Below are 17,946 nucleotides of genomic sequence, written 5' to 3' on the forward strand. Positions count from 1 at the left end.
TGACATACGCCAATAATGTAAAACAGACCAATAATGCAATGGACATAGATATCTACCAAATTTTTTCGGTGTAATATTTAATGTGTTGTTAATGCATAAATTTTATGCACTAATAACAAATTACGATAAAATATCTCGTGAATAAATAAAATAAAAATAATGAAAATTTTATTTGAACATAATTACAAATTAATTATAAATTATTTAAAATCCTTCTACTGTGATTCGTTGGATTCATTTACCATCAAATGTTTTTAAAGAATAAAATATTGGCAAAAGATAAGATTCTTTCTCCACGTTTATGCTTTTATCTTGTCCACACAAAATAAAATATCCCAAGGAATTCAACTTTGAGAAATGATTCTACTATATCATATTTTGAAAAATATATGTAATAATTAGTTAAATGGTAAATATTTATTTTATAAAAATAATTTTTTAAAAATTAATAATATCATTTTAACAATATTTTCTTTTAATTTTAAAATAAGTAAAATTAGCTGTATGTAAGGCTTCTTGTTCCCTAACAGGATTCTTTCATTTTTTAATTAAAATAAATTAAAATAATGTGTTAATTTGTATAACTCAATTTGTATTGTCGAAAATATCCTTTTATTATACAGTCGTGCCTCCATAATTTCAACCACATGACATAAAGTAATTGGTGGAAAATATCATATTTACCATTTCAAACTCAAATAAAACATGGGATTTTCTTTCTTTGACAAGTGTCTTTTTTCACATTATTGGTTAAATTTCAATTTTAGTTTTTTTATTTTTAAATTAGTTAAATTTTAATTTTGACACGTATACAATATTTAAATTTAAGATTTAATCCTTATACTTTAATTTTTATATAAATTGGTACATCAACATTTATAATTCCATTAGTTAATTGAAATATTTTATTCTAGTTAAAATGTTGATATGAATTTTTAAAAGTGTTAATTTCGTTAAAATTATTTGTTAAATTTAGGTCCATTACAATACTATTTCTTTGTCACATGATTATCAAACGAGGGCTTTTAAATTAACAAAATAATTTTAACGATGATAATAATTAGACTTGAATTTTAAATTTTAAAAATAGAGGCACTAAATTCTTAAAATTAAAATGCAATGACCAAATTTCAAATATAAAAAGAGTACAAAATTTAGAGCATATTGTAACTTTTAAATTTTAACTATTTAGGCCAAAAATAATTAACTTAAAACGAAATGTGGATCGAAAATCATACTAGTTATATATATATATATATATATATATATATATATAACTCTTATATATTACTAGAAATTAGTCTATATAAATTTTCACTTAATATAATTAAAAACATTAATATAAATTTAATATTTATTTTATTGATGTTTTAATAATAAAAAGGGTTAACTAGGTACTAACTCGATTATGAATTCAACACATTTAAACACGTAATATATTTCAATTTAATTACTATTAAAATTTAACTTAATAATATTTTAAAAATAATTATAAGCAGATTATGAGTGATGAGTTCAATACTCTTTAAATAAAGTTTGAGATTCGAGTTTTGTAAATGAACAATACAATATTAAAAGAATTTTTTCTTATTTAAAAGTTTGACTCGATTAGACTATGAAATTAAGGTCTCAAAGAGAGAGAGAAAGGTTAATATGAATTTTGGTCCCCAAATTTCGTAATTATGTCTAGTTTGGTACCTATATTTTTTGTCAACTTCGATATTTGAACTTTGACAATTAAATTCATTCTAATCTTTAAAATTAAGTTTTGTCAAAATTTAATGACGTGATACTTTAAAATTATATCACATTATCATCTAGAAATTTTAAAATTATTTTCGAGTAATTACGTGGTAGAATATCAAAATACTGCATAATCAAACTTTTATTGTTCTAATTGTTAAATTTAATTATCAAAATAGACAAAAAAAAATAGAATACCAAAATCAACTTAGTTAGCAAATTTAAGGGACATAATTCATTAACCCAAAAAAATGGCAAGTTGCGACACTTGGACTTAGACAGAGAAAAAAAAACTTTGGAATCTTTGTAGCTAATTATAAATCCCAAGAAACATCAAATCCCTCTGAAAAGTTTATAAAAGCATTTATACCCTTTTGTTTGTTTGTTTTTCTTTTTCAGTGTGCAAGAATTCCATTCAATTCTAACCCCCAAAAGATACAAAATTTAAGCCACAAAGCTTTCACCTTTATTGGGATTGGGTCACATATATATACACACACTCATATTTGCATATTTATATATGTACACTCATATTTGCAGCATTTATTAGTGAGAATTCTTGGACACAAAAGAAAGGCAAAGAGAAAATGGAGTTGGTTCAAATTCAGAGAAGTTTGGTGGACTACACAAAATCCCTGTTTATGGAGGTAATCCCTAAAAAAACCCAACAAAAATCTCATTTTGGGTATATTTTGATTTTGTTTCCTTCCTTTTTTGGTAAAAAATAGGGTTTCCTGGATGCTCAGTTCTTACAGCTTCAACAGCTTCAAGATGATAGTAACCCAGACTTTGTCTTCGAAGTTGTGTCCCTTTTCTTCGAGGATTCCGAGAAACTCCTCAATGAACTCATCATTGCTTTGTAAGAAACTCACTGAGTTACTGTGTCAAAATTCTTCATTCATCCCTGCCATGGCTGCTGCTTTTTTTTTTTAAAGATTATTCTTTTGTTTTTGTTTTTGTTTTTTTTTTACAGAGATCAGCCAAATGTGGATTTTAAAAAAATTGACAGCCATGTTCATCAATTGAAAGGTAGCAGTTCCAGGTAATTATAAAATTGCCCCTTTACTGTTTTACATTTTGTCTGAATATCTTTTTTGTTTTCTTCAACAGTAGTTGAAAGTTGTAGCTTAAAGTTTGGTTAAATTCTGCTGTTAGTCCTTTTACTAGTATTAAATTGTGGATTTAGTCCATATACTTTAATTTGGTCATTTTTAGTGGAATACATGTACTAAATGTCTAAAATTTAACTGAATTGGAGAACAGGTACAAAATCTGCAACGTTAGTACAAAATTTAACTTCTAGTGTTTGGATTTGGACTGAAATTTTAAATTTTGAAAAGTATAATGACTAAAATTGACTGAATAAAAATACATGGACTAAATTCATAACTTATAAAAAGTACAAGGACTAATAAAAGAATTTGACCTCAAACTTTCACTGCAAAAAGATTGGGGTAACTTTAACTTGATAGAGAAGAAACCCTTTAATATCTGTCCATTTTGATTCTTTCGAACAACTTGGTTGCCTTGCTCGAAATCAAACCAATCATGTAAGAACAAAGTTCGAGTCTACCGGCCTGTTTCCCGATAAACCGTTCATTTTTGCTATAATCTTCTCTCGAATTTGCGACTGAGAACCCCTTACCATCTTGGCCGTGCTTGCTCGTTGTTTGTTTTTCTAATGAGACTCAATGGTTCCTTGTGTGTGTTTTAAAACAGCATTGGTGCACAAAGGGTTAAAAATGCTTGCATTGCTTTCCGCAACTACTGTGATGTGCAGAACATCGAAGGGTGAGATTTTAGTTTCACTTCGAAAAGTATCTCGTTTTTCGGTTCTTTTTTTCAATTGAAATTTACGGAAGCTCAAAACAGGTGCCTAACATGTCTGCAACAAGTGAAACAAGAGTGTTACCTTGTGAAGAACAAGTTTGAAACTTTGTTCAGGGTTAGTACTTAAAAAGAACCCTAGTATTTTTTTTGTTTATTTGGTTCATTCATTCATGATGGGTTTTCGGTTTAAAATAATGAGTTTCTTTTGCTATTGCAGTTAGAGCAACAGATCATGGCATCTGGTGGGTCAGTTCCGACGATCGAATTGGGTTTTTAAGTAGCAAATAGTGTTTTGTAATGACTTAAAATGAAGTTCTCTTCATGTTCTTTATCAGACTTTGAGCTTGAATTTGATGAATGAAGAGATTTCTTAAATATTTCGTTAGTTGAACAAGTTGAGTGCAGGTTTCCGTATTTCGACCACTTTGATTTGATGTAATTTACGAGTTGAGTTTGGGTTTGATGAGCTTTTATGGCATCTTCATTTAACTCAGCTTTATTTGAAGCATATGGTCTCCCTTGGGGGAGATTCTACAATGAACAGATTGAGCAAATACAGATAAATCCGCAACACTAACATAAAAACAGAACTCAAGTTCGTGATCTGAACCATTTTCAAGTTCGATTTGATGGTGTTCTCCACATTTTTTTCTGTTCATCATAGCTTCCTAAAACAGCAGATTGCTTTTCATCACCCAATCTATTGGCAAATAGCTCATAATAAGCCTTATGATCAACGTTTTTCAATATTTTCACCGTGTTCCCTCGTTTTTTATCAATTAAAATCTGCCCGTCCCTCGATTCGACACCTTCGGCAATGACTTTAATGGCCATTTCTTCTGTTTTGGGTTTCAGATTGTGATGTTTTTCAGCCATTAATATTGCACCAAGGATCTCACCCAAGAATGTACCCTGCAATTAAATTCGATTCGGTTGTTACTTGTAGCACAAGAAATCAAGCATAAACTGAAATTTTCTTTTAAGCTCATTTAAAAACTTTACCATATGGTGATATCTCTTATGAGTTCGTTGCAACGCTTGTAGTCGGGACAACAAATGCTTGACAAACCGAACCTCGGGAGTCTTCCTCGTCAACTTTAGCCTCTCGAGTGTCTTTAGAAACTGACCAACTTTGCGTTGAATACTAAGCGGAACAAGTGTGATGTTTAGCCCTGATTCGAAGACCGTCTTTGCAGCGAATGGATCGAGAAACATATTGAATTCGGCATACTCGTTGGAAGCAATAGTGAAGACATTTCCTTTATCGAGGTGACTTCGGTTGATATGTCCTCCAACAACATACACATTCTGCAATTACAGCAAGTAAAAAAAATCTTAATATCACTCGACATGGAATATAAATATCGAAAGAAGAGTCGATTCCAAGAAAACATTGAAAAAGTCGATTCCAAGAAAACATCGAAAACCCAAGTACCTCGATAAATGAAGCTGTTCTTGTCTGAGTTATAATCTTGGCCAAACTAGTCAAAGGTCCATTTGTCAATATAGTAATTTTTGATCCATGATCCAAAGTTTTCAATGTTGAGTTCCAAATTTCCAATGCCAAAGGTTGTCTTAGTTCGGGATTATCAGTATCCCGAGGAGCTCCAAATTTTACAGAGTTTTCTGCAGTATACCTGCAGTTAAAACCGACATGTTTCAGTTCAGTTCCCGAGCATTTTCCGACAAGAAATACAGTTAAAGAGCAACAAGGACATTGTACAACACCTTCTAGGACTTCGCGGTAATTCCCGAGCTAGCCCGTAAAGAGTATCTGAATCCAAGAATCCGCCGCTTCCATGCGGGATAGCCTTAGCATACTTACAGTCTCCAACAGGAGGGAAAACTATATCGGATTGATTCATTGCAAATACGTCTCCTAAACCAACCGGAATATCATCCCGACCCATCATGTGTAGTAAATCATAGACGATATCGATAGTTGCAGCATTAGCCCAACCGGTCGGAGTTACCAATATTGCCTGCATAAGGAGAAAGTCGAGCATATTAAACCATTTTTTTTGGAGAGCTCATAAGGCTTATTTCTTAGTTAAGCAAGTGAAACCAATGAAACCGAAATCCATTACCTTGAGGTCGAGCACTTCAACAGGTGCTTTGAGGAGATAAAATAGAGCCAGGAAATCTCCGGCACTCATATCCATATCGAAAACAACTGGTTTCCCCTTTTTGTTTCGAAAATCCGGTTTGTAATAAACTTCTCTGTAATACGGGAACTCGGTCATAAGATTGAACCGCCCTGTATGCTCCAGATTATTTAGAACCTACACATACCAGGCTCAAACAATGTTCATGACACATCATACATAAATATCAGACATTCAATGAAAAATTTGTAAGAACTTACATCGAGAAAACTTATGTAAAATTCCCGGTCGAGTTTGCTGCTAACGTCCTTATTCGGTTTTGCCTTTGTTGCAACGAGAACATGAACTGCATCCGGACCAGTTACCTCCATTGTGTAACCATCCTTGCATTTCCCTTTTCCATCCTCGACGAAGCAAAACGGGTCTCGAAGATCTGTCTGGACATGGCCGCTATGCACTCCGCCTTTTGTTAGATTAAACTTTGGAATTTTTCGGCCATCAAAGAAGGGATTAGAACCATCGGATATTCCATAAGGCTCGTTCGAAGTAACTACGGTTATGTTCATGTATTCCATTTCTGCAAATTCATTCTCCCCATTATTCTTGTGCGAATTACGCATAATCGAGACTGCTACACCGGACGTGAATGAATCCCACATGAAATAACTCTGCAAAACATCGTAACACAACTGTTAGTGACATAAGACTTAACGGCATTAGCATTTTGCAGAGTACATACCGTGTAGAATTGGTCATCGAACCAAGTATCGCGAGCCATTTTCAAGGACCGAAAGCAGTATTCCGCCTCATAAGTGCCCTGCCTCTCCTCGAACGCCTTGAAGAACTCCTCAGTTATTTGGATCGTATTCGTTGCGTCCAAGGGAACAAGTGTTACTGGTATACCTGAATGAAGCACTTGATATGCTGCAAAAGGATCTCCAAAGATATTGAACTCGGCATAGGGATTACTATTGTAATCTGTAAACAGATTACCACGGTCTCCACACTGTCGTGGCTGGCAAGACGACGTACCATTCTCGGGACAACAACCCGTCGGGTTTTTGGACCGGACCCCACCACCCATCACATATATATTCTCAACATTTCTCTTCAAATGTGGATTATTCATAAGAAAAATAGCAAAATTTGTATGAGCTCCAGTAAGAATCACATTAGTAGGACCAGCAGATATTGTATCAATCATCACTCGCTGTGCAGTAAGCTGTTGAAGAGGAACATATCTCCGACTACCCCATGGAAGCAACTCTTTTCGAAGACCGTAATTCGTGTCGATATCTAACCGTCCACCGAGTCCTACCGGAATCGCTTGCCTATATCGACAACCTCCGTACGTCGTCATTCCCTTTTAAATCAAATTACAAAACAACATGTATATAAAAACAACTCGAACCAACACATAAACCAAAACTCGAACCGCCGAGTACCTGTTCAATAATCGGAAGATAACCGCCAACATTCGGTTGTATCGTACCATTTTCCATAATCCCACCTTCTCCTCCTATTCCAACAGGTATATCATCACGGTCCATCATATAAAGTATATCATAAATTTGATTCACTGCATGACCAGCATCAGTCCATGCATTTGTACTGATAGTGATTCCCTGCAATCACAAATGATGAACCATTCATTTAATTTTTAAGTTGTTACAATTTTTCTTTATAAAGCTTACCTCCAAACGAAATTCCGATCTGTTAAGCTTCAACAGGTACAATAACGCGAAGAAATCATCGGTATCGGCATCGGTATCCAACAGAATCCGATGAGGCTCGGCTTCGACAGAGTAAAGACTTGTTCCAAAGATCAAAACTATAACCATCCATGAATTTCTCAGTTGCCTTGACATTTTCATAGCTAAAATAAGAAAGAAAATTCTTTCAGACAAGTGATCAAACAAGTGTTACATCAATGTCTGAAACTATAAAACTCAAAAGAAATTATAAAATAAATATATGCAGTTTCAAAATAAACTAGGGGAGTTTTTGAATGATAAATGTTCTGAAAATTAATGGAGGTATTATTGGTCAGAGACAAGAGACAAATGAGATGAAACTATGTCTTCTCTAACAGTACTGCATCAGATTCTTATAACTTTTAAACAATACGGAAATTATAAATAAAAAGTAAAAAACATGGAAAAGTTGGAAATTTTATAATGTTTGAAAGTCAAGCACCTCACCACACCTTTATATATGGTAACTAAAACTCATGTTATATTAATTTTATTAGCCTTAATACATATCATTTACATTAAAAAGTACTTGTATTATTTTTTGGTTGGAATATGAATTATAACTTTTGGGAGATAAAATTTTAATTTCGGCCTCGTATTAGCATAAATTTTTACAATTTTTAAGGGATTAAACTATAAACTTTTCAATTTTAAAAAGACATAATTGAATTTTAAATTTTAGGAGTCAAAATAAAATTTACCATTAAATTAACTTCAAATTTTGCAATTTCTAAAAGGACTAATGAGGCAAGCTTCCCCATGTGGTACACAAAAGTTTAACAATATTAAATTTTAATGTTTAATTCAGGTTTTATAATTGATAAGATAGAAATTCTTAATTAACTAATAATATTAATAATTAAATTTCATTAAATCAACCTTGATAGTTGAAAAAGCACAATCATCAAACTATATTTAACAAATTAAACACAAAATTAAATAATTCACAATTAGCACTAAATTTATTCAATTAACGTTAATGAAATCAATCATAAAACCCAATTAAATACTAAAAGTCAATATTATTACCTTTGGTACCGAAATGTATAACTTTTGTTAAATAAAAGTATCGATACCACATTAAAAAAATATCAAACTCAACTATAAAAAATATAATGAATTTGAAGGAGTCTAACAATATGTGGTAGGTGAGATAAAATAAACATTGAAAAAAATGAAACAACCATTGTTTTTCATGGTTGATCCTTAGACATATGCTTTGACTTCTTGGCGGTCATCATTTTCATTTGTTCAATTGGGCATTTTCTTAGTTAAACATATGGTTAAATTCTATTACTAGTCTTTATATTTTATATAAGTTATGGATTTAGTTTTTATATTTTAATTAGATCATTTTAGTCCTTATATATACTTTTTGAATTTTGAAATTCTAGTATTGACCAAATATATTATCACATGTATAATGTCATGTTAGTTTATTATTCTACATATTACTAAAAAATCCAATTAATGTATTTAATTGATGTCTTTTGCATTAATTTTGAAATTTCAAAATTCAAAAAGTATAGAAACTAAATTTATAATTTATACATAATACAGGGACTAATAACGAAATTTGTGTAATGGTTGAACTGGACATGTTTTGGCAGGTAAGGGAACAGGATTCAGACTTTGCTTCTTATTTTCTTTATTTTGGATCAGTAGACTTTGTTTCTTTTGAGACATCTTCAATATGACTTGCCGTGTTTGATGCAAAAAGTACAATGAAAACAAAGTGAAAACGTCATGGACTGGAAACCAAAAAGGAAAAATCAGACCAATAATTCACATACAATTATCAAAATGTAAGACTGATGTGGAAAAATTTTAAGGACCAAATTGAAAAATTATCAAGTTCAAAAGCTAAATATTACTTTATCCCTAAAATCAAACCCATTTTGAACATGAATTCAAATCTAAAAGGAACTTCGAAAATTTTGTTTAACATGCATGTCGACCGATGAAATGATAAATATATATATATATATATATTCAGTTAATATTAATCTGGAGTCAATTTCAGAAAAAACTTAAATTATATTTATATTAATATAACTCTCATTTGGTAATTAGTTTTCAAAGGGGTATCCCACTAAGGGAGAGATCTTGTTTCACAACCATTGAATGAGAATTGCCTTTATAGGTTTTGAGCAGAGAAATAGTCCCACATCGGTTGTGGAACTTGAAAAGTGCATTGCTTTTATATATTTAATTATAAACAATCGGATAGGGTAGACAGCATGGTTTTAGCTTTAATAACAAAAAAGGAGCTTTCCTTTTACCACTAGTTCTATTTCTTTAATCTTTGGTCAAAGTCAAACTCAAAACATCCTCTCTCTTCTTTTTTTTTCCTTTATTCTCAATATGATGTGTTTGGATAGGGTTTATGCTGACCTTAGTTCCATCTTTTAAAATTATTTTATGTTAATTTTGGGTTTTTAACTTGTTTTTGATCATTGTTGTCTAATATATATAAAGAAATTTTTTTTGTGCTTAAAATAAGAACTTATAAAATTAAGTAACTAATGTAATTTACTTTTAAATCTTATTAAAAATAGTTTCTCTTGATGTATTGTAAGTATTTTTGTACTTTTTTAAATCAACGCTAAATTTTTAAATTTATTTAATTAAAATAAGGAATATTATACATTTAATTGCGTTTAAACATTTTTAAGTACTTGCAATTGAATATTAATATAATTGACACACCGATGATTTAAAATAAAACTACATATATAAGAAGTGATTAGTCACTAAACTACGTAATTAGTGGCATTAACTTCATTACACCTTCTCCACCAAGAAAATAATATCAACAAAATGTGCCAGAAAAATCATAAAACTTCCAATTATTTAAGCATTGGAATGCATTAAATAATCTAAATTCCAACACCATTTTTTATCAAATAAATTTGACACTTCAATGATTTTAATCTGTTTAAATCAAAATAAGGGCAAATACAAAAGATAAGAAAGATATAAATGATCAAATTATAAATTAATATAGAAGAAAATTATGTTGACTCTTAAAAATAAAATATTTAATTTTTTCAAAAATCATAAAATCATAATTTTATATATGATAAACATCTCAACAATTTATAATTAAAAAATTTCATATTCACCCTAGTCACAAAACTCATCTTTTTTTTAATCTATTATTAAAAAAGGAGAAAAGAAAAATAAAACTTGGAAAGCAAGTTAGAATTAGATGCATTGAATAATGAAGCAATTGATAAAACGCTATTAATGATCAATTTTTTTCCAAAGCACGAGCAAGCGTGACTTTTAAGAAGAAAAGGAGATTCATTAAGTTGACCAAAATTAAAATATATACATTTTCTAAAGATTTATTATAATAAAATGATGAAATCACCGTTGATAATCTCACGCAAAGCTTCAAAGGTCAAAATACATATTAATTATAAGATTTTGAAAATCTGCAAATTGTTGACAAAGTACATAGATAATTTAGGTTTTTCTTTTCAAGTTTTCCCACTGTTTTATAATGAAACATTGTTGGATATAAAACCAAGAAGGTTTTTATTATTACCAATTTTGAAATTTGGGTTAAGTAAGTTTGAGTTATTGATTTTTTATGATCAAATTAAATTAAGTCAAAGTCTGCATTTAAGTAAGTGGGATCAAAATTTCAAATTCGAGTCAGAATTGATAGTCTTCAGCTTGCCCGTTCGGATCAGAATTTTAAGTTAGCACGGTTTTTAGAATCAGACTGGTTTAGATACTAAATTTCAATCCAATAACCTCGCCTGGTTTAGATGCAAATAAATATATGCATTAAAAATTATAAAATTTGGTGTAATTGATTTAGAACTGTTCTCGATCCAATCAATTTAACTCATTAATATGAATCAATATATTAATTGATTTTTAATCTAATCTCGATCCAATCTCACCACTTGTAGAAGAATCTTGAATCTAATTAAAGCTTTCATCTAAATGACATTAATGGCCGTATTCATTATTTTAATTCTATATTTATAATATAGGGCTCGTTTATCTTTAATTTATTTTCGTTTAATATATATTTATTTATTCCTACTTTTCGTTTATCTTTGGGATGAATGAATAACGTGTAATTATTAATTAATATTTCCAACTCTGATTATTAGTATTGGTGCAATTGTTCAAGTGGTCCAGCCCAAGGTTTGGGACCGAATTAGACTGCTAATCATATTACAGTGTAAATGAACCCAACTCAATTTCCTTCCAAATAAAGGTATCATTTTACCACAAATGTTATATGAAGGCATGAATTCAAATCTTACTAGATTTTTTTGCACAAAGGCTCGTGATCAAAGCACATAGAACAGCCTGAAGTAACTATTTTATTGAATTGGGGTTGCTTAATCTACCAAGACTGACTCAAGTCTTTGAACATTATGGAAAGTTGTCTGGTGATCCAGTAAACTGTAATTATCAGGGTAATTTTGTAATTCTAAAGATAAGATTATTGAAAATTTAAATTCCTTAGGACTCTATTTTGTAGAAAAGCTTGGAGCTGAGTCGTTGATATAATTTAATTTGTATCGTTGAATCTAGAAATGCTGAATTGTAAATAAAAGTCTTCTCCCACCTCATTTGTATTATTCAATCTTGTAATCATTTTTACTCAATAATCAATTTGAGAGCATTTACTCAAGCTTTGCGTTCTTGTGCTTTATTTCACATGATAAAGTGTTGAAAAGAAATTAATCAATTGAAAATTAATATTTTCAACAACTTAATTTGCTAAACACATTTGACAACCCTAGTAAAAACTATAGATATAATTTTTCTATAAACAAAGTATAGAAAATAATAAATAGATAGAGACCTACTTACCACTTAATAGAGAATAAATTCAACGAATTTTTTATTTTATTTCATTTAAGATTATATTATCCTTTAACAAACAATCTATTTAATATTTAATTTTAAATAAAATACCAAATATATTTTATATTTCAATACCCATTTTTTTAACATTTATTTTTTCTAACACTTAATTTTAAACTCTATTTGAAAATCCTCAGTTCTCGAGAAATCAATTTACCGCCTAAGGCCTACCAAGTTGGTTGCTTTTTAACATAAGTGTCCTGGCATATTTGAAACGAATTTACCGCCTAAAACCACGCGATTTGCTAGGTTAAAGCCTGTGACAAAGGCGCTCTCCCAGTTTACTAGGCTAAAGGTCTAGGCTTATGACAACAGTGCTCTACTTTCGTGAACCCTTGTGGCTCTTAAGCAAAGGCGAGGAGACAAAGTTTCCACCGAAGATAATACTAGACCTATTATCAACTCTCTACAGAGAACTACATTTCAGACTTTTCCCCAAACTATTAAAACCCCAGTCAACAAAAATCATATGCGAAAGTGCATATCCGAATGAGACCATGAATAAATCATTCATCACAATGATTAATCATGTTAAAAAAAAAGGCAGCTTGAGAGTCAAATTTTAGCTTAAAAAAAGACATTGCTGCTTATCACAATGGAAAACAGGATACAAGTGTACTGCAACAAGTTTTTTTGCTCAAATGCAAAACCGGTCCTTTTCATTTTAAAAATTTTATTTCTCAAGCATGGAAATCTCAAACAATGTTTGTTGCCATTGCCAAAATATCACTCACTCCAAAGGACAAGCTTTCTCAAATGCTTGTTGCTGTTTGCGACATAAATCGAACTCGTTTGTATGGTAATACAGGCATCCTACATATCCTTCCATCGGGTCTTTGCATCTCTGATAAAGCTCTTTAAGCCTACACACTCAAAAACATTACATTATGATTATGAAAAGAAATACAAAAAGTGTAAAGCATTGAAGCTATGTTATCCCTATTCTTTGTTTTCTTTAAAACAGTCATGTTTGACATTTATATTGAATGCATATTTAGACATGAGGATGAGAACGGTTCTTCAAATTTTGAGTGCACTTATGTTGGTATCCAATTATACATAGAATGTAGCACATTTTCATGGGGAACTGAACATCTATATATGCATATTGTGTGTATTCAATTTTAACTCCAAATTAGCCCATATAAATATGTATGATTTTGATAGTGGAACTAAAACCATCAAGATATAAGATGGTTACCATTACAGATTATTCAAGCAAATTGAGCAGAGAACATAGAAAAAATATGAAAATGTGGCTGAGGTAGATTCCAATAAACCCAACCCGAAACCGACTTCATTTTACTTGTTTGCTCCAATGCAAAGGTACAAGGATTAAACTGTACTCAGTTCTATGATACAAAAACCGAAGTTACACTTTCGAGTAAAATATAGGGACTGGTTAGATGCTTTAACCAAATAGTATTCGGTATCTTACTAACAAAGAGAAGGCTAAAACCTAATAAAAAACATGGTTTACATTAAGCAAATCTAAAACTAATAAGCACATCCAAATGTTAAACAAATCAAAACCGCAATAGTGGTTCATTTCTAAATTTGATCATGTGTATTTGCATAAATTTGTCATATTTTAGTTATTTTTTTCAATGACATATCCAAAACTACCCGGCCTACTCATTTCTCCGGCTGCCAACCGGCAAGGACTGATCCCTGTTTTCTCTAGCCAAACTTTCACATTATAGAACCTATGTTGCTTTCACTTTGTATTTCTTTAAAGTAATGATATCCGATTTTCATGCCTGATACAAGGATATAGATATGACCTATGTTCCTCGGACTTGAGTGTGAGTGTCGAAGACAGGTATGTATCTGACATGGGTATGGTGAGTTTTTATAAGTTTTTCCATGTATTTGAAGGTGCTTAATGAAAAATGAAGAACTCAAGCAACACAGGACATCACCTTCAACAATCCTCGAAATACATTGAAAAAACTTTGAAATTTCTAACTATGCACATAATCTAACCATACACATATTAGATTTAATATCATTCCCTAAATTTCAACTTTTTAAAACCCAAAAACCGGTAAAAAGACTATAGAGGCCCTTATACTAAAAGTCAAATTGCATTTTTCCCCCACTATTCAAAAAATGGGCAAACTAATCCCTGTACATTAGATCAAAAAGCACATTGATAGTTCCTATTAAAAATTTCATCCATTTGTACTATTGACAATATTGACAGAATAACCACATAGTGACACATGGTGTGCCACATGTATCTCATGGTGACATAGGAGAACCATTTTTTTACTGCAAAAATTGATAGAATTTTTAACAAAAAGACTAATTTGCCTTTTGATCTAATATAAATGAAGTAATTTATTCATTTTTTGAGCAGAGGGGGCAAAATTCAATCCGGTATAGAAGTCTCCATGATACTTTTACCCCGAAAACCCTAATTATCAATCCCATACGAATTCCTTATCAATTCCAACCCAATTCATATGAAACAAAATCCAGCAAAATGGAAATCAACAATAACAACAAAGAAATTGAAATAAAAGAGGTAAAAACTGAAAAATGAAAATGCTTACAGTCCAAGGGCACAACGAGTAGCTTGGCGGCCCTTATCGAGACATTTCTCAGGGTTCGGATCCTTCTTCTTACACTTAAGGAACTCCACGTTTTCGGACATGCAATTAATTTCGATGTGCTTAGCGGCCGCCATTAGAACCGACGATGTCGGGATCGGTTCACCCGCCGCATCAACCACGTCCGCCATTTCCGAAGAAAGATCGCTTCTTTCTGAACCAATCAAAAAAGTACCCAAAGTAAAATAATCCAAACTTCATTAAAATCAAAGTCGTTAATTCAATACAATTAAGATTGTGACTAATCTTTTACCTTAATCAATCAATGGGTTTTGTTTTAAACTGAAAGAGAAGATTGGGATTAGAGAGAGAAATTGGGAGTTCTTTTTGGTTAGGTAGTGATACTTACGGTGAAGACGGGTTGTAATACTTTGATAAAATTCTACTATTAGTCCCTATATTATGTTGAGTTTCGACTTTCATTCTTTACTCTAATTTTCAATTTTAGTTTTTTCGATAAGCAGACCTCTGTAGTCCCTCTTAATTGTTATATTGAGCAAATTGATTCTTGATCAATTTAATCTTTTTCAATTTTGAGAGTGAGTAATTAAGGATAATTAGCGTGAGTTAACGTTTTCCATCAATTGTATATGATTTTGATTGATATGATAATAAATTTAGCTCTCAAAATTTAGACATTCTATCAATGTGGTCTTAATTTAACAAATTTAGTCTCCAATATTTTATGTAAATGTGTAAATGTTAAGGTTAATTTTTTTTAAGAATCAAGACTAAATTGATAAAATATTTAAACAGTAAAGATTAAAATTGTTGTTATACCAATTAAAATTATGTGTACACAAATTATTGTCCTTGGTTGCTTAAAAAGTGACCGGAATTAGAACCTTCGATTTTTCAAAGTGGGGGCTAATTTACTCTATTTTTTAAATTTTAACTCTTAATCCAAAAAATGGTAAAAGACCTTACACTCTAAATAGAAGAAGAAATAGAGTTAAAATCCACAAAGCAAAATTTGACCTTAATCTTTTCTGCAAGGAAGGGTATTTACGTCTTTACATCATTTCAATTTGTCCCCATAGGCCAAAAACCCTGGTGGCTCTCTTCAATTTCATTGCTTTCTCTTCAGCTGATTTCAAGACAGTGATTCCGCCACATAATTCAAAGGTAAGTTTTCAAATCCTTTTGTTTTGATTTAATGGCTATAATCACTTCTTTATTAATATGTGTGTATTTCTCTATGGTTCATGTGATGGAGTAAAGTACTGAGTTTGCTGAAATTTACAGAGATTTTCCATCTGATTTTAAGAATTTACGCAAAAAAGAAAAAAGTGTTTCCTTTTCCTTGCATTGGGGTTATGGTTCTTTATATTTTACTTGCAATGGGTTTTTAGATATATGTTCTTAATCGTTGCCAAAAAGAACCCGGTTATTCTTCTGAAATGGCTGCCATCAACGATCAACTTAGAAATTTTAGGGTTTTGGGGTGGTTTTGGAACTTGGAATATAATGAAGAAAGGCCCCAATATTGAGCGATGCCCTTTACTGTTTTATTTTTACAAAAGGTGACTTGTAGGTTTAACTCTTTACATATACATCATAGCGGATCCTCGTAGTTTTAGGACTTGGGTGTTAGACTTGTAAATCTACAGGATTAGAGATGGATTACCAATTAAGTGATTAATATTTGTGATTGATTACCGATTGGGGTGATTAATGTCTATGTTACAAGACTCTGGTTTGTTTTTCTTTCAAAAAAGTCGTCATAGCTGAACCTCATAGTTTAGGGAATAGGGTGCTACACTTGTAAACCTATGGAATTGGTGATTGATTACAGTTTGAGTAATCAATATTTGCGATTGATTACTCGATTCGGGTTTGTTTTTCTTTCAAAAAAGTTATATGTCATAGCCGAACCTCATAGTTTTCGGACTAGAGTGTTACACTTGTGAACCTACGGAATTGATGATTGATTACCAGTTGGGATGATTAATGTCTATGTTACTTGACTCGGGTTTGTTTTTCTTTGAAAAGGATACATGTCATAGCGGAACCTCGTAGTTTTGGGACTAGGGTTACACTTGTAAAACTACAGAATTGATGATTGATTACCAATTGGAGTGATTAATGTCTATGCTACTCAGACTCGGATTTGTTCTGTCTCTACTGATGTTCATTCTTTTTTTTTATATCATGTATGTCCAGAAATGGGTGACAAAAAGAAAAAGACTTTCATGTTCATTCGTCTTGTCTCGGCTGCTGGAACCGGTTTCTTCTACGTGAAGAGGAAAAGTGCTAAGAAAGTGGCTGAGAAACTTGAGTTCCGCAAGTACGATCCTCGTGTAAATCGCCATGTTCTTTTCACTGAACAAAAAATGAAATAAAGGTTGAAGCTGGTACGTAGCAGCTATTGAAATCAATGTTACTACTAGGTTCTGTTTCTCGTTGACAAGATCAAATTTTGCCAAAGCTTTGAATAAATTGACATTTGTTTCTACTTGCATCGTTTCTCCATTATTTACCCTCCCTTTTCAACTCCAAAGAAAACTGAAAACCGAAAACCGAAGGAAACCGAAATGTTTGATTCGGTTTCAGTTCGGTTTTCATATTTCAGTATATGATTTGCAACAGTAGCTAATACATGTTTCTCTGAAAACCGAAGGAAACCGAAATGTTTGATTCAGTTTCAGTTCGGTTTTCATATTTCAGTATATGATTTGCAACAGTAGCTAATACATGTTTCTCTCTATTACCACTTTTTTCTATACCATGTATGTATGCTATGTAGCAATCAATACTTGGTTCTTCTCACCATTACAATTTACATGATTGGTAAGTGGTAACTGAATTAATTTTATGGTAAACTTTAGAAATGGTCACTCAACTATGCTTGATTTCCTGTTTTAGTTACTCAACTTTAATAATTTTTAATTTAAACAGTAAAGTTTAAATTTGTTCTTATTTTATCATCCGTCGTTAAATTAATAAACTATATTGGTAGCCATCCAAGTCCAACTATTAGTAAATTAAAATAATTTAATT

The 17,946-nt window shown here is 31.2% G+C and overlaps 4 protein-coding genes across 4 annotated transcripts; 2 read left to right on the forward strand and 2 right to left on the reverse strand.

Moving 5' to 3' along the window:
- Positions 1 to 2,087: 2,087 nt before the first annotated feature.
- LOC105800687 (histidine-containing phosphotransfer protein 1) lies at positions 2,088 to 3,967 on the forward strand. The gene is made up of 6 exons (XM_012631954.2): positions 2,088 to 2,390; positions 2,472 to 2,602; positions 2,717 to 2,785; positions 3,463 to 3,534; positions 3,616 to 3,688; positions 3,791 to 3,967. Exons 1-6 carry the CDS (start codon positions 2,331 to 2,333, stop codon positions 3,848 to 3,850), a joined length of 465 nt encoding a protein of 154 aa, XP_012487408.1. The 5' UTR covers positions 2,088 to 2,330; the 3' UTR covers positions 3,851 to 3,967.
- An 86-nt stretch (positions 3,968 to 4,053) lies between these two features.
- Positions 4,054 to 7,796, reverse strand: LOC105800685 (nucleoside hydrolase 3). The gene is made up of 9 exons (XM_012631953.2): positions 7,373 to 7,796; positions 7,124 to 7,303; positions 6,418 to 7,041; positions 5,939 to 6,346; positions 5,661 to 5,855; positions 5,302 to 5,555; positions 5,009 to 5,210; positions 4,576 to 4,881; positions 4,054 to 4,485 (listed from the first exon to the last, which is right to left on the reverse strand). Exons 1-9 carry the CDS (start codon positions 7,550 to 7,552, stop codon positions 4,189 to 4,191), a joined length of 2,646 nt encoding a protein of 881 aa, XP_012487407.1. The 5' UTR covers positions 7,553 to 7,796; the 3' UTR covers positions 4,054 to 4,188.
- Positions 7,797 to 12,891: 5,095 nt separating this feature from the next.
- On the reverse strand, positions 12,892 to 15,362 carry LOC105800689 (NADH dehydrogenase [ubiquinone] 1 alpha subcomplex subunit 8-B). Its single transcript, XM_012631956.2, has 3 exons — positions 15,200 to 15,362; positions 14,890 to 15,100; positions 12,892 to 13,194 (listed from the first exon to the last, which is right to left on the reverse strand). Exons 2-3 carry the CDS (start codon positions 15,075 to 15,077, stop codon positions 13,062 to 13,064), a joined length of 321 nt encoding a protein of 106 aa, XP_012487410.1. The 5' UTR covers positions 15,078 to 15,100; positions 15,200 to 15,362; the 3' UTR covers positions 12,892 to 13,061.
- Positions 15,363 to 15,906: 544 nt separating this feature from the next.
- Positions 15,907 to 17,401, forward strand: LOC105800690 (uncharacterized). The gene is made up of 2 exons (XM_012631958.2): positions 15,907 to 16,071; positions 17,110 to 17,401. The coding sequence occupies exon 2, from the start codon at positions 17,112 to 17,114 to the stop codon at positions 17,286 to 17,288; it is 177 nt and encodes a 58-aa protein (XP_012487412.1). The 5' UTR covers positions 15,907 to 16,071; positions 17,110 to 17,111; the 3' UTR covers positions 17,289 to 17,401.
- Positions 17,402 to 17,946: the final 545 nt, after the last annotated feature.

Source organism: Gossypium raimondii, chromosome 9, assembly GCF_025698545.1.
Source record: "Gossypium raimondii isolate GPD5lz chromosome 9, ASM2569854v1, whole genome shotgun sequence".
In the NCBI taxonomy this organism is placed as follows: domain Eukaryota; kingdom Viridiplantae; phylum Streptophyta; class Magnoliopsida; order Malvales; family Malvaceae; genus Gossypium; species Gossypium raimondii.